Source organism: Falco peregrinus, chromosome 14 (assembly GCF_023634155.1).
Source record: "Falco peregrinus isolate bFalPer1 chromosome 14, bFalPer1.pri, whole genome shotgun sequence".
NCBI lineage: Eukaryota > Metazoa > Chordata > Aves > Falconiformes > Falconidae > Falco > Falco peregrinus.
This window is the reverse complement of record NC_073734.1, coordinates 22,615,437-22,642,976: the sequence shown is the minus strand read 5'-3', so window position 1 is coordinate 22,642,976 and position 27,540 is coordinate 22,615,437. Positions and strand designations below refer to the sequence as shown.

The 27,540-nt window shown below is 39.0% G+C and overlaps 2 protein-coding genes across 5 annotated transcripts in view; both read left to right on the top strand.

The window, feature by feature from the left end:
* The window catches only part of PRMT7 (protein arginine methyltransferase 7), a 165,435-nt gene that overhangs the window by 70,023 nt on the left and 67,872 nt on the right, over nt 1-27,540 (top strand). The gene's annotated exons all lie outside the window — the stretch shown is intronic.
* LOC101922525 (receptor-interacting serine/threonine-protein kinase 2-like) lies at nt 7,863-25,559 on the top strand. 4 transcript variants are annotated; one of them, XM_005233489.4, is made up of 12 exons: nt 7,863-8,018; nt 10,502-10,664; nt 12,912-13,065; nt 13,258-13,413; nt 13,551-13,699; nt 15,482-15,531; nt 16,539-16,700; nt 17,450-17,535; nt 19,106-19,174; nt 19,954-20,122; nt 20,992-21,144; nt 22,434-25,559. In XM_005233489.4, the coding sequence occupies exons 2-12, from the start codon at nt 10,516-10,518 to the stop codon at nt 22,754-22,756; spliced, it is 1,620 nt and encodes a 539-aa protein (XP_005233546.3). In that variant the 5' UTR covers nt 7,863-8,018; nt 10,502-10,515; the 3' UTR covers nt 22,757-25,559. The 4 variants fall into 4 exon arrangements, with proteins under 4 accessions (XP_005233546.3, XP_055674928.1, XP_055674927.1 ...); XM_055818953.1 differs by lacking the exon at nt 22,434-25,559 and adding an exon at nt 21,499-22,427; XM_055818952.1 differs by having other exon boundaries at nt 7,873-8,018; nt 10,506-10,664.

The window sequence follows — 27,540 nt, the reverse complement described above, 5'->3', positions numbered from 1 at the left end:
CGTATGCTAATTAGCTTATCAGTCCTTCACGCTTGCGCAGATTCTCCCAAAAATTGTGGGCCGGGGTCTTTAGAATGTGGGCAGTGGTCTATGGGAGGAAGGCCGTAGGTCTTCCTCATGGTGTACTTTTCACCTTAGGTCTCAAAAGTGATGAGTTGGCAGACTTGTAGAAATCTTTCCTGGGGTTTTTACAATACTCCTTGTTAATTTGACTCAAGGCCATCCTGCTGTCCCGTTATCTCCTTGGTAGGGCAGCTTGCTTTGCAGATAGGGAGGACAGCTCCCCTTTCAGAGATTTGCAACTTTCTTGCCAGAACAGTCTATATGATCTTTCAGACATTTTAACCCCTTTGTTGCTATACAATTACAAGCTTATTTATGCATTAAAATGAATATTGGTTTATGAGTACAAACTTGACCATATTATTTACAACTAATTCACATCAGCTGACAGGCCTAGTGGCTATTTTCCCTAATTTTTCAACAGTTCAAAGCTAGTAACGGTGTTAAACAGTTGAAAATGTTTGATATCATGTTCTTTCCCAGAACTACATTTCACAGTTATTTTGCAGAAAGGTTTGGTTTTGGTTTTTGTGGGGTTTTTTGTTGGGTTTTTTTTTTTGGTTTTGGTTTTGGTTTGTTGGTTGTTTGTGTATTTTTTTTTGTCAAAAAACCAGAACTACTGTAATCTAGTTGCGCTTATAGGACCATGTCCAGCTGGGTTAAAACATCTTTAAGGATGGAGACTTCAGTCTCTGTGGACAACCTGTTTCAGTGTTCAATCACCTTTACAGTGTTTTCCTATGTTTAAAAATTTCCTGTATTTCAGTTTCTGCCCATTGCCTTTTGTCCATTCACTGGGCAACATCAAGAGTCTTGCTCCATCTTTACTTCCTCCCATCAGGTGTTTATGTACATCAGTAAGACTCCTCTGAGCTTTATCCTGAAGCTAAGCCATCTTCACTCTCTCAGCCTCTCCTCCTATGTCAGACACTCCAATTGCTTAATTAGCTGATCATCATCCTGACCCTTTGCCAGACTCACTCCAGTACGTCCATGTCTGTCTTGTACTGGGAAGCCCAGAACGGGGGATGCAACTCCAGATGTAGTCTCACCAGCACTGAGCAAGATCTACTGGCAACATTCTTCCTAACACAGCCCAGGATGCTTGTAGTCCTTCTTTGCCACAAAGGCAGATTCAGCTCTTCTTTACTAAGGACTCCAAGGTTCTCTTCTGCAGAACTGCTTCCCAGCTGGTTGACCCAGGCATGTACAGGTGCCTGGGGTTACTTGTCCCAGGTGGGGAACTTGGCATTTCCCTTTGAACTTCATGGGACTCCTGTTTGCTCATTCCTTCAATCTGTTGAGTTGCTTCTGAGTAGCAGCACAACCATTGCCAGCTAATCCAGAGTCACTAAATTTGCTGTACACACTGCCAAATGTATGCTGTTGTACTTTGCTTTAAGAAGAAAATATTTTCTAGAGATGTGCATACCATTTTGTGAATATACTTAATGCCAGCTGCTTCTCACAATCATGAACGTGACTACATGCCTACATCTGGATCTACGTAAGATGGAAAGACCATGGCTTTTCCCTAAGCCTGCTGGTGTTAGGGGTTATCAGCTTCTCTTGCACAATATCTGGATGTTTCCTTTTTAACGTTTTCCATACAGCTGTTTTGCTATCTGCTGTCCTGTAGTACTGCAGCCAAAAGGAAGTAGGTGTATATGTCACTTCAGGACATGGATAAACCCTGGTGGTTTTTCGTGTCCCACAGTACAATGGGGGAATTTGCAACAGGTCATTTATTTTTGTTGCTGCTTCCTGAAAAGAACACAATAGAACAAAGTTCATTCCACACAGCCTGTTTTCACTCATACCACACTGCTATTTTCAGCTTTAAAAAGCAGAAGGCAAAAAAGTACTTAAGGCTGATATTATTAGCACAGTTTGCTTTTCCGTTAAGTTCATTTGCCTGTATTAAAATGCATAGTTAGATAATTGAGAAGTTAAAAAGTCAGAATATCAGTCCCCAGAGGAGATTATGCTACATAATTGCAACATTTTCTTAAACCATCTGACTCTCAATTAGTATATTTTTGGCTCAAGTGTCTTTGCTACAGATGAAGTGCTGGTTTCCACAGCCAGGAAGATAGCTGAACAGGCAACGCACTACTGAGGACTGACAGCACTTGGGTTCTCCAGCCTGTCTGGATGCTGTCTACATACATCTCCGGCTGTGTGTCCATGTTCTCTCATTACTTTCACAGGATAAATGATAATGACCTAAGCAATTAAAAATTTACTGGAAGAAAGCACTAAGCAAAAGCCAAAGATTGCAATATTTAAGTCTCCTTTGAGGAGTTCGTATGTGGTGTTGCAGTCTCAAACATTAAAAAATTCAGCCTCTCAAACAAATATGTTTCCAATAAGACTATGTGTAATAAAAACCAATGTCCTGTGTTCTTTTTAGTTTTCTTCCAAACTCTTGGGTCTGTAATAAACAGAGTTTCAGAGGGTTTTGATTTGGCAGCCTCCAAATGAAAGATGAAATTTGTATTTACCCCCTGATCACTGCAATATTTGTTAAAACCATTTTATTAATAAATTTTAAATAGGATTCAAGTTCCATAAGTACATTTTTTGGTATAAAAAGACCTATTTTCTCTCTTTTTAGGTGCTATCTCTTCACATCACCTATGCAATTCATGGATTCTAGCCCACCTAAAATTTCTCAGCTTGACAAAGACTTCTTTGGTCTGCAAAGGGCAATGACACTTGTTGTTTGAAAGACTGATGGGAAACCAAGGTAAAATCTCTGGGTTTTTACATCCTCTATGTTAGTTGGCTGCTTTCCACAGAAGAGAAGGAAGGACTCATCTCCAGCAGTGTTGGACTTAATTCCAGTTTAGCGTGTTAGTGACCAATTTCAAAGCATATGAACTCAATACAGGTCCATTTCAGTCAAGCACAGTTTCACCATAAGCAGAGTGTTTTCCTAGATGACTAAAAGTCCACTGATGTTTACTGCAGTAATTTAGAATTCTTTCTCTCAGCCACTAAATGCAAGTGGCCTACAAGCAGACTTGATTATACCAACACTTAAAATGAAATTAGTAGCAATCTGTGTCTTTCAGATGCCTTTAATGTACCTGTTGCAACTTTGAAAAAACAAACAAAATACCCAAAACCAAACCAACCCAAACCAACCCCACAATGGAAACACAACATTTAGTTTAGATTAGATTTCTTTTTAAAATTCTTTGTTGATTATTTGTGCTCACTTGCATATTTACACATTTCAGAATTGTCAGGTAAAGAAAACATAACACTTAGGATCAAGCCAGTTTAAAATCTTGCCCACTTACTTTCCAGTGGAAAATCCAGGAGGCAGGCAAGGCATTGGTAAATATGTTAGTGCTCTGCTCTTCTATAGGATGGGCTTCTTTTGGGAATTTGATGAATATGGCTGTACTTTCTCCCTTGAACAGGTATCCTTAGGGGAGCGAGGAAGGAGTGCTTACTATATTTCTTTGCCTAGAAGAGCTTAAGTTTTGCTTGGTATATGTAAAGGCTTTGAAAGCCTTCTTGTATTCTCTTACATACTTATGCTATACATTCACAGCAAGGTCATACAATCTAGGCCTCTTGTCATTTCACCATTAGCTTACTGGAACTACTTATCTGCAGGTACATAATTGATGGACCTGGAGGTTTAGCATTTCTCCACCCTGTCTTAATACCGTTCCAAAACAGATTGCAAACACTTAGGATGTGGACTAGGGCACTTTTTTACAAACCATTTAACAAGCTGAGGTATGATACCCTAAGCTCTCTGCAGTCTAGGACTTCTTCATCTTGTTGTTCACATTTACATGAATTAGGAATTTGTGTGATACCTGTTTAATATTCCACTGTTTAAAACAGTTGGGTAAAGAATCAAGACATTTCTGTGGTACAGTTTAATTAGCAGATGTGCTTGGCACTGCTCATTTTACAGAAGCTGCCTAAAGACTGTGATACTCTTGTTCAGTTACCTCATTAATGACAAGGTGAATGTTAAAACTTTTTTTAAAATAGCATGGTGTCGTGTTTGAGGAAACAAGTTTCTTAAGAAAAAAAAAAGGGAGGGAGGGGGCGGGAAGCCTTAGTTCAACTGCAAATCCATGAAATGGACACCAGAATTCATAATTTTGTATCTTGAGGTATCCCATCACAGCTGGCAAGCGTTGAGCCTGTTTGGAGTCCTTTCTTCTAGAGCAAGATGGTTATATCATTGGCTGCACTTATGCACTATAGCTTATAAAGGTTTTATAAAGGTCAAACACAGACCATTTGAATCCCACACATTTTAAGCCTAACAACATTTTAATATTCACTTCTTGCAAGACCTCCTGAAATACACAAAGTGCCAAAGAAATGGCACCTCAGAACCTGCCTCTTTGCAAAAGTTATGCTGCACAGATGCTCAACTGGAATAACCACATTGAGAAATTATGATGGGAACCCTTCTGAAGTGTAGTACTTAGCGAACGTGCATCAGAGGCTTTGGTATTTGGGTCATCGTGATGCCTTGATCTTCTGGCACTGTGTCAGTGTCAGTCTTTTATTGCACATACTCACTGTATTAATGCTTCATCTTACACTGTGATCCTTTAATACTGCTTCTTGTAAAGCTCCCATTTTACTTTAAATTTGATTGTAACTGCATTCAGTCTGTGTAGCTATCACAAGGGGGAGACTTACAAACCACGCATGTCTTAAAACATGTTATCCTTTAGGCATCACTATTATTCCTACTTTCAGGATATTAAAACATTAAGAACATGTTTGTGTTCCCTATATACTGTCTCACCTTCTGAGTGAGCCACAAAACCAAGTTTGCATTGAAAAAGCAAATTTTCTAGTTGTTCTTGCATTGTTATGGTTAGGTTTTGAAAGACCTTCTTTGGACCCTTTGAAAAGATTAAATATGGCATGTTTTCACTGTTGTTTCACACTTGCATGTTCAGAGTTTTGTCTGCCTTCCAAACGAAATAAAACCTGGTCTTTGGGTTTTTTGAGATCCATGACTCTTCTGAAAGACTTGGGTTGTCATTTAGCCTGAACATATGTACACATGAGAAATAACATATTGTCTGAATTCTTCCTGCAGTGGTAGGCAGACGCTGTCTGCTATGTGTAATTCCAATCCTGCTGTGATGGCTGGATTCACTCACTAAACAAGGAATCCTGCAGACACATAATGGTCACCTTAAGTGCTCTTCAGATTATCTCCCTATTCATTGCTTTTTCTCATGGCATATGGTTGGAAGTGCACTTGCTTGGTCGTATTTCTGTTAGGATCTCAGTCTTTGTTCTTGATGACAGCATGCAGTCTCTAGGCGTCAAGTAGCTACTGGTTTTGGCAACAGTTGTCTGTACTTCTCCAGTACCTATGTATTTAGGTATCTGTATGGTAATGAATGAATCCTATGCACAGGAGATTACACAGATTCAGAGTCTGTCTTACCTGTTATTCCTTGCTGGAAGGTTTCATTTCAAGTATTTTCCATCATTAAAAAAACAAAACAAAAACACCAAAACCAAAACAACAAATTACTGACAAACTAAACTTCAGTTTTCTTAACTTTGTCTAATTACTGCACAAGGTAGTCCTTGTGTGAGCCTATAGAGGTTTTTTTTCTTGCCTATTATTTATAAGCTTTCATGTCATGTGAGAGGCTTTAAATTTCACTGGATAAATTATGTGTAGGTAAAATACTAACTGATTCTTTTTAATTAACATGTTCAGTAATAATGATGTTTAATTAGTTCAGAACTGCACTGCAGATTGGCTTGTATGTTTCTGGTTTCTCCAAATAAGGATTAAAATTAAGCTCTGTAGTTTTTTACTGAGGGGTTTTTAAACTGAAAACAATAGTCAAAGGGAGTAAACAAATGGCAGGATTGTTCTAGTACTTTGCTTCCCCAGCACACAATATTCTAAAAATACAGAAATACCTAAGACTACTTCAAAGAATTTCGCAAAATTAAGTCCTTCACACTGTCTACAAAGTTCCCTCTAAGAAGTTTCTTTAATTAGCTGTACGGATTTTGAACGGCTGTGATTCTGCTGCAGCCTGACAGGCTAAAACCTTAAAGAGGGGAAACCATTTTTAAGGTACTTTTTACAGAAGTGTAGACTATGGGCACAGGTGAACGCATTGTTGGTAAATCAAAGCCAAGGAGAGGAGGATCCTGTGGCCACAGCAACTTGACATGCTTCTAGCCTTCTCCAGGACTGCTACAGACCCCTTGCTTTATCTCTGCTGCTTCAGCTCCCTCGTACTAATTTCACTTGTGGAGGGGTGAGGGAAAGCTGCTGATGCTGGTCAGATAGCTACAGCTGTTGGGAAATAACACATAGCACGTGGAAGCGTCCTCCATGCTTCCTACTTGTAGTGCTTCCTCTCAGGCCACAGAGCCCTAGCCACGTGATTTTTAGATATAAGGGACTTTCCTGTGATCACAGGAGGATTAGCTAAGTGCCCTGCTGCTTGTCCTGTCCCTGGTGGGGGGTCAGGATTGGATCCAAACCCAACAGAAGTTTGTGGACAGAATCTCATTGACTGACACTGGTTTTTGAAGTCAGACTCTGTAAATAAAGACAGTCTTCATGGAGTGGAAAGTCTGAATAAATGGGACCAACTGAAATGACCACTTTCTCCTAAAGTCTCCACCCTGCATCCAGCAGTCCCATCAACCTTCAGTGCAAATGTATACACCAGGGGCCTGGCAGGAACACAATTAGGCCTTACAGAGTTTTCGGTTTTGGACTTTTGGCATTTTCTAGCTCAGCTTCCTGCTCAGAGCAGAACCACCAGCAGTGCTGGATCAGGTCAGCCATGGCTTTGCCTAGAAAACCTTAAAGGATGGAGACTCCGCAGCCCAATGGCCCAATCGAGTACTGCACCGCACACATGGTGAGAAAATCTGTCTTGAACCTCTGACGTACCGACATCTGCCTATGCTTCTAGTTGTTGTCTGCCACTATGGAGAAGAATTTGGCTCTGCCTTCATAACCGACCTTCAAGTAGTTGTAGGCTTCCAGCAGACACCTCCTCCCCAGCCTCCTTCACCTGACTAAACAAGACTGGCTCCCTCAACCTCTTTCTTGTAAAATGTGCTCTAAGGGATCATCTTGATAGCTGTGTACTGCATCTTCTCTGGTTTCTCAGCATTTTCTTTGAACTAACGGCCCTAAAGTTGACTGCAGTACTTCAGATGCAGCCTCACCATGTCTGAGTACTGAGGCATAATGACTTCTCTCACGTTGGTGACTGCATTTCTAAACTAGCCTAGTATGCAATCTTCCCCACTTGTGATGAGAGCACACTGTTGGCTCATGATCGACTTAACTTCCACCATACACACCCCCCCCCCAACCTTTTCAGCAGGGCTGCTCAACAGCCAGTTGATCCTCATTTTGCAACCTAATGTCACCCCTATGCTTACATACCCTCTAGCCAGAAAACGAGCTTCTTTTTTTTTCCTGTTTTAAGATCAACTTGACTCAAAAAGTTTAGGAGAATTTTGTACTTGTGCTGTTGGCTTGATCTCCTGCAGAGATAAGCATCAGCTGCACAATCTACACACAGCTCTACATGCTTCCATGTCTGGGCTGTATCCAATACGGTGTTTGTCACTGCTGTATAGCTTCCCCTCTTGGCATTCCTTATTGTGGAAAAAACAGCTATCCAAGCTCTTTTTCTGTACTCACTCTTATAAATTACAGGCAGGTAATGAATCAGCTTGTGAAAACCCATCTGCAGTCACTAAAGAGTTACAGTTTGTATATCCGACCAGGAAATCTGGATGTTTGCAGATAGCCAATAAAAGCAGAGATCAACAAGGCAGCTGACTCAGGGGCAGGACAGCTCCAGCTGTGTTTGAATGCAGTTCAGAGAGGACTTGCACTTGGTATCTGCTCAGTTTCACTCCATTCTGTAGTTTTTATGCCCGTATTTCCAGAGGTAAGTTGATTTCTGTCTCTGTGTCATCTGTGCATTAACCTTACATATTACTGAGTCCTTTGTGTATTAACGTTATGCAGAGTTTCTCTCATACTAAGGCAAATATCTTTGCTATGAATTACTTTTTTAAAATGACCTTTAAAATTAGAAACTTGACATAAGTGGGTTTATAGCAGTCTCCTTCCTGCCCCTGCCTGCCCAACTAGGGGAGGATGTAAAAGTTGTCTGAGATTTTCAGTATCTTACCTAAAAATAATGTGAAACCCTTCGTTGTAGAAGTCACCTAAGAAATACTGGTTTTGTGGGTGGATAGTGAGTTTTTTAAAGGGTCTAGGAGGAAAAAGCATTCAGAAGAGTGGAACTACTGAAAAAATGGCTTTGGTACCAAACTTGTAATCTGTGGGGGGTAGAGGGAGACTGTTATCTATAATTCCATGATTAGTCCTTCCAACTATTTTAGGAATCTGGGTAGCACCCTGAATAAATAAAAGATTTCTTATTTTAGGGTTAAATTCTTGGTGATTATCAGCAAATAAGTTTAGGTCAAGGTGTGGAAACAAATGTACAACTCAGACACAGGGAGAGTGGTGCTTGGCATGTCATGGCCTGTAACAGAGAAAGATTGAAGCGAATTTCATTTTGTTTTTAAAAAATCTCTAGTTAAATTAGATTTTTCAAATCCAAGATAGGAGCTGATGGCTAGCTTTTACTTTTGTCTAAGTAGCTAGTTAGCAAGAGTTTAAAAAACAAGTTATAGCTTTACTTGATCCAATTTTAAATAAAAACAGATACTTTCAGGAATGGTTTAGAACCTGTATTCATTGTTTGATCTTCCTTGTACTATGTTTGGAGTAAATTCTTTTGGCTAATTCAATGATTACTTATTGTCGTATATAACAAAAATTAGGCATAATTTTGCTCCTGCCAGCATTCTGATTACCTCCTTCATAATCAGGTTTTGTAGATGCGTGGTCTCTCTTTGCAACATTAAAGGATAAACGGCTTATTTAGAAATTTATCTTCATTCAGAGGAATCTTTCCAAAGTTTATGAAACTCTTAAGCTGTTCATCAGCCTCATACCATATTGGATGTATATTTATATGTAAGAAAACCCTAAGTGAAGGACCTAAGGCAGCTGTTCCTGTCAAGCTACAAGAATCTAACAAAAAGCATAAAGTTCAACTGTGCTTTCCTATCAGAATCAAATACTGTTAAAGCTGAACCTTTTATTTCCATTTTGTTTGTGATTAGATGCTCTTGATTGAGATTAGACTGTGCTTAGTACCCCCTCTGATTGTGAATACACCTGCACGGCACAGCTGAGATACTGAGATCAACTGGAAATGAATCTATGAAAACAAGTTGGTCATGAACTAGAAGCAGTTCAGCCATGAGCATAGGCTGATTTAGCTTCCAGATTTTGTTTCTCTTTTACTCACGGAGAACAAGTCATCTGCCCAAAGTCAGAAGATTTACAGGCCTTCTACATACCAGCAGCAATTTTTGTACAGTCTGTCTTCTAGAAGGACACAATTCACACTCAACAGTCATCACGGTTACTTCAGACTTTCGGCCCTGTTACTTTTGCTCCCTCACATCTTTCGCCTTCTAGCCCTGGTCTACTGGACCCTGAAGGGAGTATTCTAGTTGGAATTCTTCTGACTCACTGACTGCTGATCTTGCAGTAACCCTGACCAATGGGTTTATCCCATCTGTTTTCTTATCTTTCTTGTTTTCCTCTTTCACCACTGACTTTTGCTTATCTCTAGTCTAAAGTAGCTTCACAGATGTAATTAAAAATATTGCTCATGTAGTAAGACGGCGATGCTTTGCAGAGGTTATCTCTAATCCACATGCAGTGCCATGCAACGTGTCTGAGACACTCGGATGGTCATAGACAGGTACTGTGTAGAGACAGTATTGGCCAAATTAGTGGCTGCTACAAAGACACAGCTCCATTTAACAGAGTTCTGCCATCTTACAGCAGCACGAAACTGGCCTTCTGCCTTGCTTTTCTGTTCACAGGAGACACTGTACTAAAGAAGCTATGCAAGAATTATGCAGAACACACAGACATGAGTTATTGAATAATAGCCTTTTTTATAAGAAACAGGGAAACTCTATTTGTCTAGCATGTAAGATACTAGTTTGTTGTCTACATAATTCAGCACCACTTTAATATCACATTTTGTATTATAAATAATGGCCCAACGTTTCAAAGTCATCAGAAATAACAATGAGCAATTAATTAGCACCTTTGCAGGCTCAGATGGCAGGTTATAGTCCAGACACTCCTTTGCAATTAGGGCGTTATTCCCATCTTTATAAGGAAAGTCTGACACAGAGTGGTAAAAGGAAGCCTGTTAGATTAGGGTAATAGTTATTTGGGAAGTAAGGGGTGGTGCAGCTTCACTGTGCTTTGGTTGTAGTGACAAAAAGTAGTTCTTAAAACTTTTCCTTTTCTACCATTTTTTCCCCCAAGCCAGCCATCAAGAAATGGCTACATTTCCTGTAGTAGCCCAGGAAGATCTGGATAGCTTTACCTTGACCAGGACAGGCTCAGGCTTTGCACTCAAAGCCTTTCATATTTCTTGGAACACTCACATATCTGTGAAGCTACTGACCAACCAGGACACTACAGAGAGGTACGTGTCTTCTTCGGCCAATTAACCACAAAGGTGGGGAGCACAGACCTGCAGTGATGGCAGTAGAATAAATCATGGCATGGCCAGGATTATCTGATCCCTAAACATACCTCCCTTCCTAGAAATCCTGACTAGCCAAGAGGCAACTTGGAGGCACTTATACTAAGAAACAAGCTCTATGGCTTTTTTACAATTTTTTATAAAATATAATTCTGAAGAAATAGTATCTCTACTATAATAATGTCTACAGACTCTGATCAGTAGTACTCAGCATGCTATGGTATTACATCTTCCTGGAGGTCCCTAAAGAGATCTCAGCTGAATTTAATCTAAACCAGCATGTACAGGTAGGTGAGAGGAGAGCAATGGGAGGAGGGAGGGATAATGGTCAGGGTTACAGGGCTGTGAGATGTGTACTTGTCCTAATTATAAAAACAAATAAGCAGTAACTGACAGACGTCAGCCTACTGACCACAAAATTCCATTGTGCAACAAAACCACAAAGCTTCCAAGAATAACCACAAGGTACTTTTGGTGAAGCAACAGCAAAACATATTAGGAAATGCACTGACCTGACTGTTTATCAGAAAAGGAGTGTCTGATGTGAACTTACAAACTAGTTACTCTTAACAATTGAGAATCCTGCCATTCAGGTGGTGTTTGTTAAAGTAAAATACCACGTGTCCTGCTCAAATACATAGTGTTTCATTATAAAGCCAAGGGAGGGAATAACATTATTTGATATAAATATTTTTAAACTGTTGAATTGACAGTGATACTTCAAAAACCAAATGCTGCCAGAATTAGGGAACAATTAAAAATTTTAAGGTTTTTTTGTGGTTGGAGGGGAGGATTGCTTGTTTTTAGACAATAGAAGTCCAGCAATTTTGTAATCTGAACAAATGTTATTTGTTTGGTATCTTGTTTAAAGAAAAAAAGTTTCCTCCATCCTCTGTCCACACCTTCTTTAAGTCAAACAAACAAACCCCAAAACAAAACAGTTAGTTACAGATATCAACATTTTGCTTTGCTTTGAATTTCACATGCTATCCGGATTTTCACTCAAACTTGCTCCCTAAAACTAAAAGCCACTGTTTTGCTCTTCTCTCCGTTTCTACCATTCTGATCTCTTTTTTTTTTTTTTTTTTTTTTTTTTTAACACCACACAGTGTTTAGGAAAGCTAGGAGAATAAACTGTGTTTTACTCGGGCTGCAAAAACTATGCAGATGAGAGATACTTGGATTTGTGGAAATAAGTGTTAGAACAGGTGGGGCTGTGAATTACTTCCAGCGATCAGTTTTACAAGCCTGTGAATCAACACAGTAAATATGAGAAACTGAAACTGAAGTCTCAATGTAAAGGCTGGTTAGAACAATAAGAATGAGCCCCAGGTCTGTTGAAATCAACTGAATTTTGAATTAATTTCAATGATTGTTCAGCTCACAAGTACCATAGAGATAATCAGATCTTTAAAAGCAAACATACAATTTAAAAAAAAAATAAAAATGAACCTGTAGCAGAAGTTCAGTTATTTCTATGAAAATCCACAATTGAATTGATAGTTCAGTGTTTCCTGTGCATGAAGAAGTAACTGTTTGAAATCCTTAGACAAGAAAACTTTACTCTCCTGATGATAAAAGCAAAGCTTTGTTACTCTCTGTAAATAAACTCTGTTTGAATTCAGGTCTACAATCCAACTGCAGTTGAGCATGAATCAAATTTGGCAAAGTCACTAGAGTGGTGCTGCTTACATTAAATCTGAATTTGGCTTCACTTTTATATCATGCTATGACATACTGTATCATAGATCATCTATATAACATGGTCCCATTAGATAAGCATGGAAGATCATCATTTCCTTGTAAATGTGGATCTCGCTAATTACAGGAGGATACAATACAAGTTCTGATTTTTCCTAATGTAGTATTTCATGTAACTTGGATTTCTCCTGCCTTCACACTTCAATGCTGCCTTAAACTGTGCTCTTATTTTCATAGTAAAGCATCCAGAGGTCTTTATATTATTTTATACCATCTATTATATTAGAAAAATACACTACACAAGGGATTGCTTCATTTTCTTACAATTGTTTGGAAGATGATATAATACTGGGGTTTTATTGGTAGAATTATATTAGCTTGTGTTCAGCCATATAGCTATCTCTTGTTTCCATATTCTACACTATTTCATGTCTAGCTGAAATTCCCTTCAGTCTCACCTGCCTCTAAACCATTTCTTTTTTACAGGGAGTGGAAGTTGCTGCTTCAGGATATAGCAAGTGTCAGATGCTATGAGTCTGAACGTCTCCTGCCTTCTCTTGGGATTTACCAGTATCATGGACTTGTGGGGATAGTGACTGAATGGATGAACAATGGATCCCTCGGCTCGCTCATCCACGAGGTAGATAAAAGAAGTAATCTTTTATGTGACAAAATTAATTACAAGGTCAGCCAACAGAGAAAAATCGGCATGTAAATTATAGACAGTAGTTACAGTCAATATGTTTTTTAGCTTCTGTATTGTACCTCTGTCTATTGTCAAATGAAAATGTCAATAGTAAGACTACCAAAACCTGTATTTTGTGTTACTTAGCGTCAGCTGTACCCAGAACTTCCATTTCCCTTACTCATAAGGATCCTGTCAGATGTGGCTGAAGGGCTGCATCACCTTCACAGCTTCAAACCTGCTTTCTCTCACTGCAGCCTGAAACCTTCCAATGTGCTTTTGGATACGCAGTACAGAGCCAAGGTAGGAGCTTCTACTTTTAGCCTACTAATGTAAAATCCAATGATTTTCCTACTGTTGTATATATTTATCCTAATAGTCAATACCAAGACTTGAGGTATTCTTACTAAAATTTACTCTTTTTTTCCCCATCTCTCTAGCTAACAGATTACGGTCTAACCAACTGGAGGAAACAGCAACTGAGGTCAGACCTGCAGAACTGCAACCAGAGGAACTGCCAGGACTTAGTGTACCTCCCTCCTGAAATACTTGAAGGAGGCCTTCCTTCCCAGGAAGGTGATATTTACAGGTGAACGGGATTTCTAAGGGCAGGTCATACCTAGTCCTTGTTATGTTCTACAATGTTGCCAAAACGTTTATTTTCAAAGACACTACACTAGAAATGCCAGATCTACATAATGTAGTATTTCATGTGAGGCCAATTACAGCAGTGAATTAAATTTGGAATTACCCATATCTGGTGAATAATATACCAAGCTTACGAACTCTTCTTAGAGTTCATCGTATAAACATTTATATAGCGGACGTAGATGTTTAAAAAGTGTAACACAGCTGCCAGAACTTTCATGTACATTTAGAAACCTATTAACTACTTCACATAGTTTCTAAGCATGAACTGTGTTAGCTTTAGTTTCAGGAAGAACTGTTTATGCCTAGATATGAGGCCCAGGTGGAAAAAAAAAGATCTTGCAGCAGCATCCCCTTAAGGTCATATGGAATCTCTGCCGGAATAACTTACCGAGCCACTAAAGCATTCATACCTTTTAACAAAGTGATTTATACAAAGGAGGAAGATCACCTACTGCCACACCCCCCTTTTGGACTTGTTACATGCTTTGTGGTTGCTGCAATAAATGAGAATAAATGAGACAACCTCAAATTGCAACTATTGTCTGTATGGACATACATCTTCACAACCGGCATACAGAGCCTGTGCACTAACATTATCAATAACTTTTAAGCACGACCACTCTTCCCTTTCAGAGCTTTTACGGAAGCAACAAATTTAAACTCCTGCTCTATAGTCACAGAGGCAGGCTCTAAGGTGAGTCAAATAATGCACACACTTGAGGACACCTCTAAGTGATGTGACTAACCTGATGTTGTTCATAAATGTAAGATTTTTGTGCAGGAAGAGTGGAGGCTTACTTTCAGGTAGCATAATTAATTTTCCAGCATGTCATTCTTACATAATTAGATGCTCAGATGTGACTCAGTGCATGAGATAGGTGCATGGCTAGACAGTGGTGCAAGAGAGAAAACAAAACTGTGTTATATATTAAATACACGTAAGTTACATGTATGTCCATATTGCATTAATACTTTCTGAGGGGGTATTTAAGTAAAAGCATTTTCAGATTTTATGTGGAAATTAGGCAGAAGAGGGGGTTCTTTTAAACATTGTAATTGGGCACTACAGCAAGATATATGAGTAAGCAGATATGTTTATCCTAGAACCGCCTCTTCCCCTTTTGACTGCTTTGCTTGTGACTCACCCATAGCCTGCTTTTTCTCTTCCAGCAGCCTCCTTGCTTCTGCCTCGGATTTTGCAGACTGATCTTTTTTTTTAACAAACAACTGTGTTTTATACCATCTGAGTTGTGGGTTATATATGTAGATCTATGGTATCACTGGAATACTTCCTGGGATGTTAGAAGAGGAAAAAGGTATTTGGAGCCCCATCAAAATTTGCTGAAGAAAACAGGCACACAGTGGGTCAGAATCAAGTTTTTTGTAGGTTAACTGATGTGCTTTTCACACCTGCTGAAAAGTGCAGCTCTTTCAATTGCTATTTACAATACTTGTAAATGATAAGAGAAAGGAGAATAGAAGGTTCTGAAACTCACAAGAGCAAATGGAAACAGGATGGTAACCGGAAATGTAATTATAATTAATCCTATGTTTAAAGAAAAAAAATTTCTAATACATTTATTATTTTATAAGAACAGCTCAGTTGAAAACTGAAACAATAGTGCAGGAAAAAGTTTCTCAGGAAAGACTTCTATAGACTTTGTCTAGAAAAACTCCTTTCTCTTAAACCATTAAACTTGCTCTATTTTTTTTTTTCCAGTTTTGGAATACTGTGTTGGGAGAGCCTAAGCAGACAGAAACCTTTTGAAGGTATTTATCTCTGTTGTTCATGTCAGACTTTGTGTTGCCCTAATATTTTCCACTAATTCCCTTATTGTAAGGAAATTATGATACAAACAGCACTGTCTTTTCAGATGTGCCTTTGCCTTCTATTATTGTTACAGCACAAAGCTCCACATTAAGGGATGTAAAGATGAAGGGGAAAGCATAGCTTCTTACCCCACTTGTATCATCTCTCTGTGCTTGCTGAAGCACTCTGTTACTGAATTGGGTTTTATGTTGCCTTTAGGGAGAGACAGTACCACTTTATATTTGACAGTTGTCATTTTAAAATCAGGGAACATTTTAGTGGCAAGCAGCTAACTGGATGAGCAGGATTTTCTTTTTAAAGTTGCTTTGAGTTTCACATCCCCATCAAAAAATGCCAGTTCATGCTGAATGCTCTTAAGCGAGCAGGGAATCTTACTTTCTGAGATGAAAGTGTGCACAGTTTTAAAGCATTCAGTTTGCAAAGCATTATATAATAATTGTCACAGTCTAGGAATGATCGCTTTTTCATGGAGGTGGAGATCAGTGAAAGGCTTCTTTCCTATGAGCTCCATTCTGCATGGCAAAACTGATTGAAGGACTCTTTGTCTGTCATTTTACAGGCTGAGGATCTTTTAGAAATACTGCATAGAATAGTATCTTAATGTTCACACAGCTTATGGCTGCCATCTTGTGGCTGCCCAAAGTAATTTTTTTTATTTTTATTTTTACATTGAGTTAAACTCTTGTAATGCAGGTGTAAGGCATATTTACATACCCATTTGTGGCATTATTTAGACAGAGTTCTTTATGCTGAAATTTCCTGTTGCACTAAGCAGTTACAGTTATTGTTAGCATATCTATTTACAAGAGTGGTAATACAGTTTTGCATTTTAAAAAGCAGCCTTTGTTTTAAAATACACTTTAAAATAACTTCTTCTGTATATAATTTTAAGAGAATTCTGAGGTCTTTAATGGTTTTTGCAGTGACATTTTCCTATAAATTGCAGGTCAAACAACACTGCTGGAAGTTTTGACAGGAATATGCAGCAGTTTGCGGCCTGGCGTTTCAGAAAAGTTTGTACCAAGCAATTTGCCTGAGAGGAACAGACTGTTGCACCTTATCACTCTGTGCTGGCATCAAGAACCAGGTTGTAGACCATGTATTGCAGGTAACATTGGGGGCTTTCTTTCTTTGCAAGATTTGTATGGAGATAGTCTTGCTGGGAACATTGCTCTAGCACTCTAAATCATTGACAGAACAACTGAAGTGGAAGTAGTGTTTAGATCAACAGTGTGCTGTAGATGGTTTTTCTAATTGAAGCTTCCTACCAGAAATGGTTTACTTATCTACAAAATGATGTTTAGTATAAAGTAAAAATTAGTACAAATAAAGGAAGTGACATTATCAGCTATATATACTGGTTTAACAAAGATCAACCTGTCTTGGGCATTTCTTGATTCTAATGCATAGCCAATTCCCTTTGAAGTGTGCTAACATTGTTTACTTTAGTGGAATTATGTTTATCATCTGCTTCTAAAAAGGATAGCCAAGAAATATTAAAATTGTGGTATTTGAGGATTTTCAAATTTTCAAAGTTGAAGTGATGAGGAACCAATTTGCATATAGCTTTATTGTGACAGATTTATAGTCACGTGTAAATCTTTCGCAAGTAAGTTCACTGCATCTATATAAACATTTAAGAAAACGTCATTTTAATGTGACTGTAACCATTCTTTAAAATCAATTCAAAAAGAAAACCAGGAGGAGGTATGAAGTGGAAGTTATATTAAACTAATTTCATCTAGTTCATCCAGCTACTCAACATAATGGTAAAGTTAGTTGAAATAGGCTGATGCCTAAATATATACATAACTTCAGATGCAATGTGGTATTTAAAATGCTTTATTACCCCTGCAGAATGTGTAGAACTTCTACATGGAATTTTGACCAGTATAAATAAGGAGGCAATTTCCACTGCAATCTACAATCTGATGGATGCAAAGGTTAGTGCAAAATTAAGTTTTGTACTCCTACAAGGACATTACTAGATTCTCTCTATTGCAGTCTTTGTGCTCCAAAACAGGAAAAGCTTTGCCTTCTTTGATTTACTGTACATGCCAAGAGCTGGAGAATACCCTTTGACACCTCAGGTTCATTCAGGAATTGCAGTAAATAGATAATGGGAGCTTATCTAAAAACTATGTCAGTTGCTACCTGTGAATATAAAAATCCAATTGCTTCTTTCCAGTCACCAGCTGTAGTCAGACTGGTAAGCCCATGTGAATGAGAACAAGTATCAACCTCAAGCTGATAAGATTAGGGGTAAAATCAAGGATAATTTTTGTTGTATGTACTGGTTAGAAGACATTTAGTCCAAAATCTGGACAGTATTTGTACCTGTCGTAGCAATATTAGTATCAGCACTGTTCTGTACACTTCACTGCTTCTAAATTGATGTGCTTCAGGCACAAGACACTCTTGTCCTAGGGTCTAAGAGGGTTCTCTGATACCACAGGAATGGACAGGGAACAGCCAACAACTAAGGGATACAGCTGACTCCATATATGTCTACGCTGCCATGGGAAATTTGGCACAAATCTGACTGCCACAAATACAGCTATATCCTATGTAGTTAACTTAGTCATAGTGGTGAAACCAGTGACACATGCTTCAGCACTTGAACAAATATTCTGACTCCATCTGGATTTACGCAACCTGTGCTGCGTTGCTGGTTTCATTGCTGCACTTACATGAGTTGTTTATGTCAATGCACACTGGATTATTTCTGCATGTTGCAATCACATTCTGGGATCACAGAACAGACTTGATTGATGTTTTAATAGATGGCATGGTTATAGTCCAAGTCATTTTTACTACTGTTGAAGTTTATTTAGGATTGTGCTGCCAAATAATCCATAATTTAATGCTTTGATCTCCCTTGAGCAAGGTTTTATTCTTCTATTGGCTAAATTAGCAGAGAGCACTATTTATGGTTCAAACAACTGAACTGACAATATGTTCAAAGCAACTGTGAAAATGCTACTGGAGATTCTTGGAAGTGGACTGATTCCTAAGTGTTGAAGTATAGGAGCTAATAAACAGTTTAGCAAATCTGCTGCAGGTGTACAAAATGGAAAAATGTTACAAGTATTGACACATCCTTACTGCAGACACCTTGGCATATTAAATACAGGATGGCCCTGCCATCTGTATACTTAAAGGAAAACATGTTATAGTGAGCCAAATATCTCTCCCCCTCCCCCTCTCTTTCAGCATAGGGCTATTTTCACCTTCCCCTGCATGACTCAAAACTGTGTTTTAAAATAAGTTTGAAACAGCAGAAAAAGTAACAAGGTAGAGGTGTTTTTTTGTTAAGATTCTATGCACACTTAACATGTTAGAAAGCAAAACTGCTCTGTGCAATTCACTGTTACATAGATTGGTGCATCTTGAAGTTTAATATATATTGTCAGTATGAATTGTTAGTGTCAGTATAAATTCTTGCTCCTGACAACTGTGAATTGAACAAACCATACGTATACTTACTAGAGTGCCTGTGCTATTTTTTTCCAGGAGACAGCACTTAATGCATGCAAAGGTTCAGAAATATACACATTGCAGATGGGCATATGCAATTCAGAGGTGAGTACATGGCATGACAGTCTTACAAGAGTACTTCATTAGCTGCTTGTTTCTCCTGCCAGCCCTAACAATGTAGAATGCAAACACTGTGGAGCAAAATGTCCCTAACCAGGATAACTCCATCCAGTTAACCAACAAACATCACTGTTTTACCTTCTTCCAAGCAGCTGACTCTGATGCTGCTTTTACAAAAATAACCTACTCCGCTTAAAAGTTGCTTTGAACCCCTCTGTCTTGAAGGGGTCCTAATGAAATTGCAGAAATCTAACCTTGCTTGTAGTGTGTTCAAAACAATGGCTAGAGAAAGTCCTAGGCTGAATTCCCAGCTTTTTCAACCAGTTTTCCTAAAGCAAGGCCAACTGCTTTGTGATGATTCCAAAATATAGTTAACTCCCATTTTCAAAGTTATTTTGGCACTTGTGGCAGGTCTGCCAACGCTACAAGATACAGAGGGAGAACTGAAGCTTACGTGCCCGGATCAGCGCTAGCTTTCAACAGCTCAGGTTCTAGTGACACCAAGGCTGCTGGCAGCACACGCTGCAGAAGCAATCTAGGGCTGCAGTAAACCCTAGGACAGTCAGCCTTTGCATCTGTGCTGCCACAGTGACCCAAGCTAATTAGCTACAGTTGAATTAAGTATGTCTGTAGGCTCAACAGCTGCATACCCAGCCTGACTTACACTGTGATACTACAGCCTTACATTACAAGAGAAAACTACTTAGAAAATGGTTTTGAAATTTTACAAGAAGATAATTCTTCTCTATTTTGATCTTTTCCAGGTTATCTGTCCACAAAAACCCAACCACTTAATCAACAAGAAAAATCATTTTGTGGTGCCAAGCTTGTCAACTCTTCTATTTGATAGCAGTGCAAATAATGCAGGAAGAGAAAATATTCTTGAGATGGGTCTGTCAAATACTGCCCCACAGAACGCAACAACAAAGAAAGGTATCTACCTTGAAACATATTCAAGGATAAATATTATCAGTTCTTCCATATACAAAGGTTATTTTCCATGTAAAATTGTCGCTTCTCAGAGTACAGCTGTGCCCTCTACTGGTTCCATCTGAAGCATGAGTTCCCTGCAGAAAACCAGAGATGCCGCAGTATCTTTTCATTAAGTGTATAGCTCAAAAAGCCTTTCTTGCTAAATTATTTTTAGAACCTGGACATGTACAGCTGCCTTTCCCTCCCACATCAAACACTGCCTGTTGCTTCTGACAGAACAAGTCCCTCCTGGGAACTACACTGCCTTGTGCCACTAGGAATAACTCCTTTTTTGTAACTTGCTAATAAGAAAGAGATACGTTTTAAAAAGACTGTTTCCAGGAACATGTGAATGATTTTGGAGAATCACCATTCCTATATAAGTAACTTCCATTGCCTTTCCAATGTGGATTTGTCCTATTAAAGTGTTTAAATTTGTGTCAAGAAGCAATACATTTCCGTAAGCTTCTTCTGTACTCCTCATGCCTTTGGATACAACAGTTGAGCCATAGGAAATCAATTCACTTATAGCAACATCTGCATCTCCAAGGCATTTTAGTTCTGATCAATAGCCATGAGACTTATGGAGAGAACAGAACGTTCCATAACATCAGAAACAAATTCCTACAGACAGTTTGAAAAAGTTGTATGTGTGTAGTGACATATGCTAAAATCTTCTTAGGAATAATGATGTATTAATAATGGCCCAAAGAACAGCTAGTAATAAGTAAGTCTCTGAAGTCAGTCTTCATGATTTCTGCAGTAGCTGACATGCATAATGTTCCGGTTTTGTTCAATTCAGGGGTCTCATCATTTTAAACTTTTTCTAGATCACCCAGGCTCTGACAGTAGAAAATCAAATTCCTTTTGCACAATTCCTTTATCTGGTTCAACTGCAGGCAAAGGAAGCAGTCAGCATAATGAGCCACCACTGGCTCTTAAGCACAGATCCCAGCCGATGCATCTTGAACAAGCAGTGACAGGTAAGACACCATTTCCAGTTTGAGGTGGCAATATTCTCCTTGGCCAGATCTTGGTGATTAAATTGTTTACGGTTTGGAGGACACAGATCTCTCTAAATTTCATACATGTTTTTAGGTATTTAGTGTAGTAACTCCTCCACACTTGATACAAATGTCTCATGAGTCTATTTGTGTACAGCTGCTCATATGTTCTGAGAAATTCAGGCACTGAGAACACTGGCTTGGCTCTCTTCCGCCGTCACGCTCAGGCTGAGAAATGTGAAATACATTAGTTAAGTCTGGGGAGGGTTTTTTTTATTTTGTTTTTTTATTATGTTTTTGTAATTTTAAGCCGTGTATTCTATACCTCTACAGAAGTGGCTACTGAATACAGAAATAGATGACTAGGAGGAGGGGGGTACCATTCATTTCCTTACATGGTCTCAGTTCTTCCTACTGACAGAGGCAGCAGAGGCCAGCTTCTGATCTGTGAAGCCTGCTTCTGCCTGTAGGTGAAGTTTTGTGAGCTAACTCCTTCCAAACTGGTCTGTGAGAGTTCTCACATCTAGCTGGCCATACCCTTCCCCTTCAATTCACTTCTGAGTGATGACGTAATTTCTGGAGAAATCAACAGACTAATTAATGCCGGAAAAGTTCATCACAGAACTCTACCGGCAACAATCAGAAATCAGAATGACACAGGCATGTTCTCCAAAGCAGCAATGGCTTTCAGTTATTAATTTTCTCTTGGTGTATGCTATTTACGGTATAATGTCAGTACTTAAGCATTCTAATCAGTTTGTGAAAAGAGGCAGAACCCAAAGCTCCTGACCATTTTTGCCAAGGTATTGCTTTTGTTACTGGTTTGGCTTTGACGTATATTTAAGTTCCCAGTTTCATGCCACGTGTTTCAAATGGTCCTACTGCCCTGAACTACCTCTCATCTGTTGTTCCACTTTCTGCAAGACAGTTTTCTCACCTGTGTTGAGCCAAGCTGCTTTGCATAAAGTTTGATACAGATGCTAGATGAATAGTGTGAGACCTGAAAATCTCCTCCCCTCCCCTGAAACAAGCTGAGCACTTCATAATCTTTACAAACACGTATTTTCTGTAATCTGATCTTTGTGAATTTCAAACAAAAGATGAAAACACATTGGACTAGTCTTGAACACAGAATGCAAATAAAACTAACTCCTCCTGCTCCTTTCCTCTGCTGAGTTTATATTTCTGATGTTGATGCTATCACTTGCTAACAGCTTCTGAAAGAAAGAGCACTTGGTTTATCTCATTCTGTTTTCTTTTCGCTCAAGATCCTTGCTGCAAAGGAAACAGCTGTCAAATACTAGCCTGCCAGAGACAGACCATACTGAACTGCATGACAGAAGGACGCCTCAACCACATCCTTGACGTCCTTCGCTCACAGCAAACGTTGTCCCGAATGGATTATGAAACAATTACCTCTTATCCCACAGTGACTGGGCGTGCTCGCGCATTGTTGGACACTTGCCTTTGCCTTGGAGAGAGGGCAGCACAGGTTGTAGTGACTGTACTTTCAGTGACTAAATGTAGTCCTCTGGGACAAGGCAGCCATGGACCAGACTGTCCTTCTAAGGTAAATAGGCTGTTGTTATGACTGACTTTTTTTTTGCAGTTTTTGACATGCATCAGAGCACTGGTAATTTGGAATGGCAACATTTCATGTTAATTCCTCATAACCCATTGACTGAAGTCAATCCTTCTTACAGCCCATGATTTTAGTCCTCTAGTGGAAAGAGCTAGCTGGATTAAAAGGTCAAGTCAACTGCTGCCTGCACAAATTACCAAGACTGTAATACAGATTCTAATTTGGACCTCAGAGATGGGAGGAGTGCAACATGTGCCAGAGCAAATATAGTTCAAATGAGATGACACCTTATTTCCTTGATTTTTGACATGGGAGGAAAATGGATCATGACTTTTTGGAGGTCACACTACAGAAGAACGTCTGTTACTAAATCCTTCCAAATAAGGATAGCAAACAGCAGGGTACTGGATGAGGAGAAAAAAAAATACTGCCTTCCACTGAGCTTGTATCTGAGTCAGCTGTTAGGGTGCAAGGCTTAAGAGAATCAAGAAATATTTCCTCAACAGGCTCTGAAGTAAGACTTGGAAATTTTGTATTATGCATATAAGTGATTTTATTTTCACTCACAAATGGACATATGCTCTGAAAATGGGGCACTAATAGCAGTACTTCAGAGAGGTGGGGCTTAAAGTATTTCTAAATGGAAAAATGTTAACACCTTATATCCATGTAGTTCTCTAAGTGTATCTGCAGTTCAAATGCAGAATTAAACCAGGAAGGGGTGACAAGCTGATAATTTTGAAACGGTGGTTCTGCTGAACTTGTTGTCACGGTTGTACATGGGTGAGAGACCACCTGGGAAAACTGGGTGCTGTAGGCCTTCTTGCTCCAGCGTGGACTCATCCACAGGTCACAATCCCTTCCACTTGAGTTCACATTAGAGTTCCAGCCCTTCCAGTACAGCAGCACAGAAACAGCCATCTGCCAGCCCAGGCGCATCACTATTGCTGTTATCAAAATGTTCCCAGGCACAGCAGAGTAAGATGATAAACAATTGTCCTGGTTTCAGCTGGGATAGAGTTAATTTTCTTCTTAGTAGCAGTGAGGTGCTGTGTTTTGGATTTGGTGTGAGGACAATGTTGGTAACACACTGAATGTTTTCAGTTGTTGCCTGGTAATGTTTATACTAAGTCAAGGACTTCCAGCTTCTCAGACCTTGCCAGTGGGAAGGCTGGAGGGGCTTGGGAAATTGGGAAGGGACACAACCGGGACAGCTGACCCGAACTGGCCAAAGGGCTATTCCATACCGTAGAATGTCATGCTCAGTATATAAACCGGGGGGTGGGGGGTTGGCTAGGGTCTGCCAGTCACTGCTCGGGGGCTGGCTGGACGTCACTCATCGGATGGTGAACAATTGTATTGTGCATCCCTTGTTGGGTTTTTTTTGTTTGTTTTTTTCCCTCTTTCCCTTTGGATTTTATTCCTCTCCCCTTCTCCCTCCTTTTCATTGCAATTATTATTGGGTTTGTTTTATTTTATTTCAATTATTAAGTTGTTCTTATCTCAACCTTTGAATTTTGCCTTTTTCCTGATTGTCCTCCCTGTTCCTTGGCAGGGGGGAGGTGAGCAAGCAGCTGTGTGGTACTTAGTTGCTGGCTGGGGTTAAACCACGGCAGCAGTACAGCAAGCAGTGAAAGCAGAAAGCAGACACTAGCAAGCACTAGACTCTAACGTACAGTAAGGCAAGCAAGCCCCATGGCAACCACAGAGCCCTGTCAATTAATAGCTGAACAGTAATAGCAGCTATAAATTCAATCTAGCACATTCCAATTAATTCTGTTGTTATCTTGAAACCGCTCCAAGCCCCACAGGTGCCAAAAAGGACTGTTAATAGTTTAACAGTCACGAAGCCACACATGCTCCCCCCTGGTGAGATGGCAGAGAAAATCAGAAGAATGAGAAAACTCACGGGCTGAGTTTTACTTTTTATAAAGTAAACTGAGTTTACTTTTAATAAGTAAAGCAAAAGCCATGCACACAGGCAAAACAAAACAAGGAATTCATTCACCACTTCTCATTCAGCCATCTCCAGGAAAGCAAGGCTCCATCACATGTAAGGGTTACTTGGGCAGACAAACACCATCACTCCGATGTGTGTGTGTCCCCTTCCTTCTCCTTCCCCCAGCTTCTTATGCTGAGCATGACATCATGTGGTATGGAATATCCCTTTGTCAGCTGCCCCAGTGTGAGGGGCAGGAAAGGCCCTGACTCTGTGTAAGCACTGCTCAGCAGTAACGAAAACATCTCTGCATTATCAACACTGCTTCCAGCACAAATCCAAAACACAGCCCCACAACTAGCTACTATCAAGAAAATTCACTCTACTCCAGCCAAAACCAGTACAACTGTAAAGGAAAGCGGCAAGATTATTTTAATTATAATGAAAATACAGTTATATAAGATGCTGGTCTTTTGAAGGCATAGTTGGATTCCTTCAAGCTTCGTGGCACTCATATTAACGTGAGAACTTGTTGTACAATCTACAGGTATTTCAAATGCAAAACCACGTTATTCTGTTTCCCTGTGTTGAATTTGTTGCCTCTGCAGTTTTAAACTGTTCATTAAACTCAGTAGTCTGGCAGGTTGCAATTTTAAATACAGTGATGATGTGGTTTCTAGGCACATTTAAGAGATAGAAATTTGTTACATCACATACTATAATGCTGCTGGAACCATAACCCTTTTCTTAAAAAAACATGTAAATTCGTTAAACTTTAAGACTGCCTTGAGATAAACTATTGTTACAATTAAATGCAATGTCTATTGGAATGTGTTGACAATAGCTTTGCCTATTAAAGGAGCCAAATGTCTACTTCACTGTTGCATTTTTTCCAATTTACACTTTAAATGGGAACTTTCAACAATCTCTGCTAAAAAGGGATGTCTTGCTTGTGAGGAGAAGGACTGCTGTTGTAGTGTCTTGCCTTTTTGGAAGGCATAATCAAAGTAAAACAGATAATCATTTGCCTGTGGGAAATACTTACAGACTTTTAAGACAGAAACCGGCAATATTGTTGAAACTTAATTATCAGCTTTCAAAAATTATTCCATTCAGTTGTTCTGCTGGACACTTTATACTTCTGTGAAAGATGTGCCAGCTGGCAGGCTACGCTGATTTTTTGTCATGTTTTTGACATAGAAACAGTTTTGGCTTGTTTCTTGAAACAGCTGCCTGCTTGGGACGCAAGACCTAAGCCCAGTCTTAACTGTTAATTGCAGAACTGGCATCAAACCAATGGGAGCACAAGTTATCTGGTTTTCCAGTCAGATTTTTGTTCTCATATTTAGCTTTCCAATTTAAGTATTTGTAATAGGATGTTACCATAGAGTTTGATCTATTACTATCGTGCTTACCAATTTTATTTTTTTAAATATAAGGCAAATTTGTTACTTCATGTTCAAAAGAGCCTGAATAAAATCGTTTAAATATGTTATTAAATAATTAAGTCCATCCACAACCAGATTTTTGCCACCTTGCTGAGCTGAAAGCAATGCATGAGTTTGAGGCGTTTTGTATTGATACTTTGGACAAAAGCATTGTCATAACTAGCTGTGATACTGCCAAAGCCTTTGCTATAAAACATACTTAAGTTGACCTAGCCAACTGGTAACCCTCCCTTGTGTAAAACAAACATTTACATTTTTGGGTTTGTTGACAATTGCAGCTGTTGGGAATCTTTAAGTGTGGTGGGTTTTGTAGGGATACTACTAGTTTATTGAAATGAAACTGCTATTGATATAAAAAGTGTTGATACAAAACTAGAATACAGTGACCTGAAACTAGCATCATTTCATTTTGTCTCACCAAAAATACACACCCTTGTAAGGCCTATAATGTTTTGGCTATGTAACAAAGATATTAATGTAATGTGTTGATCACTGATATGAAACATCAAGCTGCTTAAAGCTTATGGTATTCTGCTTGTACCCAAGCTAGTTCATCAGCTAAGATTTCTGTTGTCATAGCTTCTGTGTTCTGCACTTCTCTTGATATCACAAAACAATAAAGAATAAATAACACTAAGCAAGAGTAAAGATAGAAGAATCAAACTGTTCTTTAGTATCTATGGAAAGAAACTTTGAATCTATGAAACTTTGAATCTATGAAAAGTTTGAATGTGAGCAATGTCTAGAGTCCCAGGAGGGAAATGTAAAACATGGGTAACTCCAGAAAACAGAAAAAGGGAATAATAAAAAGAAGTCACTTCAGGACTGACCATACAATGTGATTAGTAAAACTCTCTCTTGCAGTTAGTCAGGAAAGAAGAACCTAGCACTAACAGATGTTAAAAATTATAAACTGTATTCAAATTTTATTAAGCTATTTAGATTTATTACAGGAACAGTAAGTGGAGTAGGCAGATGGTTATTTTTCTGACTTCATTGTAATGTTTTCCTTCTTGATGCTTGTTGCAGCTATCTTTTGCTGACTTGTAAAATGATTACTGTCCTTCGCCCTTTTTCCTATTAAAAAGATTACTGCTCCTCACCCTTTTTCCTATCTATACAACACTTTTATCTTAGCTGGGATACTTCCTGCAACGTAGGGATGTCTGCATTAGAATTTTATTGGAGGTTAGTTTGTGGAAAATTAATCCGAGGTACTGGAATGAAATGTCTAAGAGATTAGTTCTTCCAGTAGAGAGCATATAAATACCACTCAATAGTTGTCACCAGTGCCTGTTAAAAGAGTTCCAGAGAACAACAGAGGAAGACAAAAAGTGCATATCCATAAAAAACTAATCTACAAAATTTTACAAAATGCATTTATGGACTGCTAACATGCACAAAAG

What these genes read in the sequence shown, in the direction of transcription:
- LOC101922525 (XM_005233489.4), top strand. Translation starts at nt 10,516, where the DNA reads ATGGCTACATTTCCTGTAGTAGCCCAGGAAGATCTGGATAGCTTTACC. An exon ending in ATACGCAGTACAGAGCCAAG is followed by an intron (nt 13,414 to 13,550) that starts GTAGGAGCTTCT and finishes CCATCTCTCTAG; the next exon opens with CTAACAGATTACGGTCTAAC. An exon ending in ACAATCTGATGGATGCAAAG is followed by an intron (nt 17,536 to 19,105) that starts GTTAGTGCAAAA and finishes ATTTTTTTCCAG; the next exon opens with GAGACAGCACTTAATGCATG.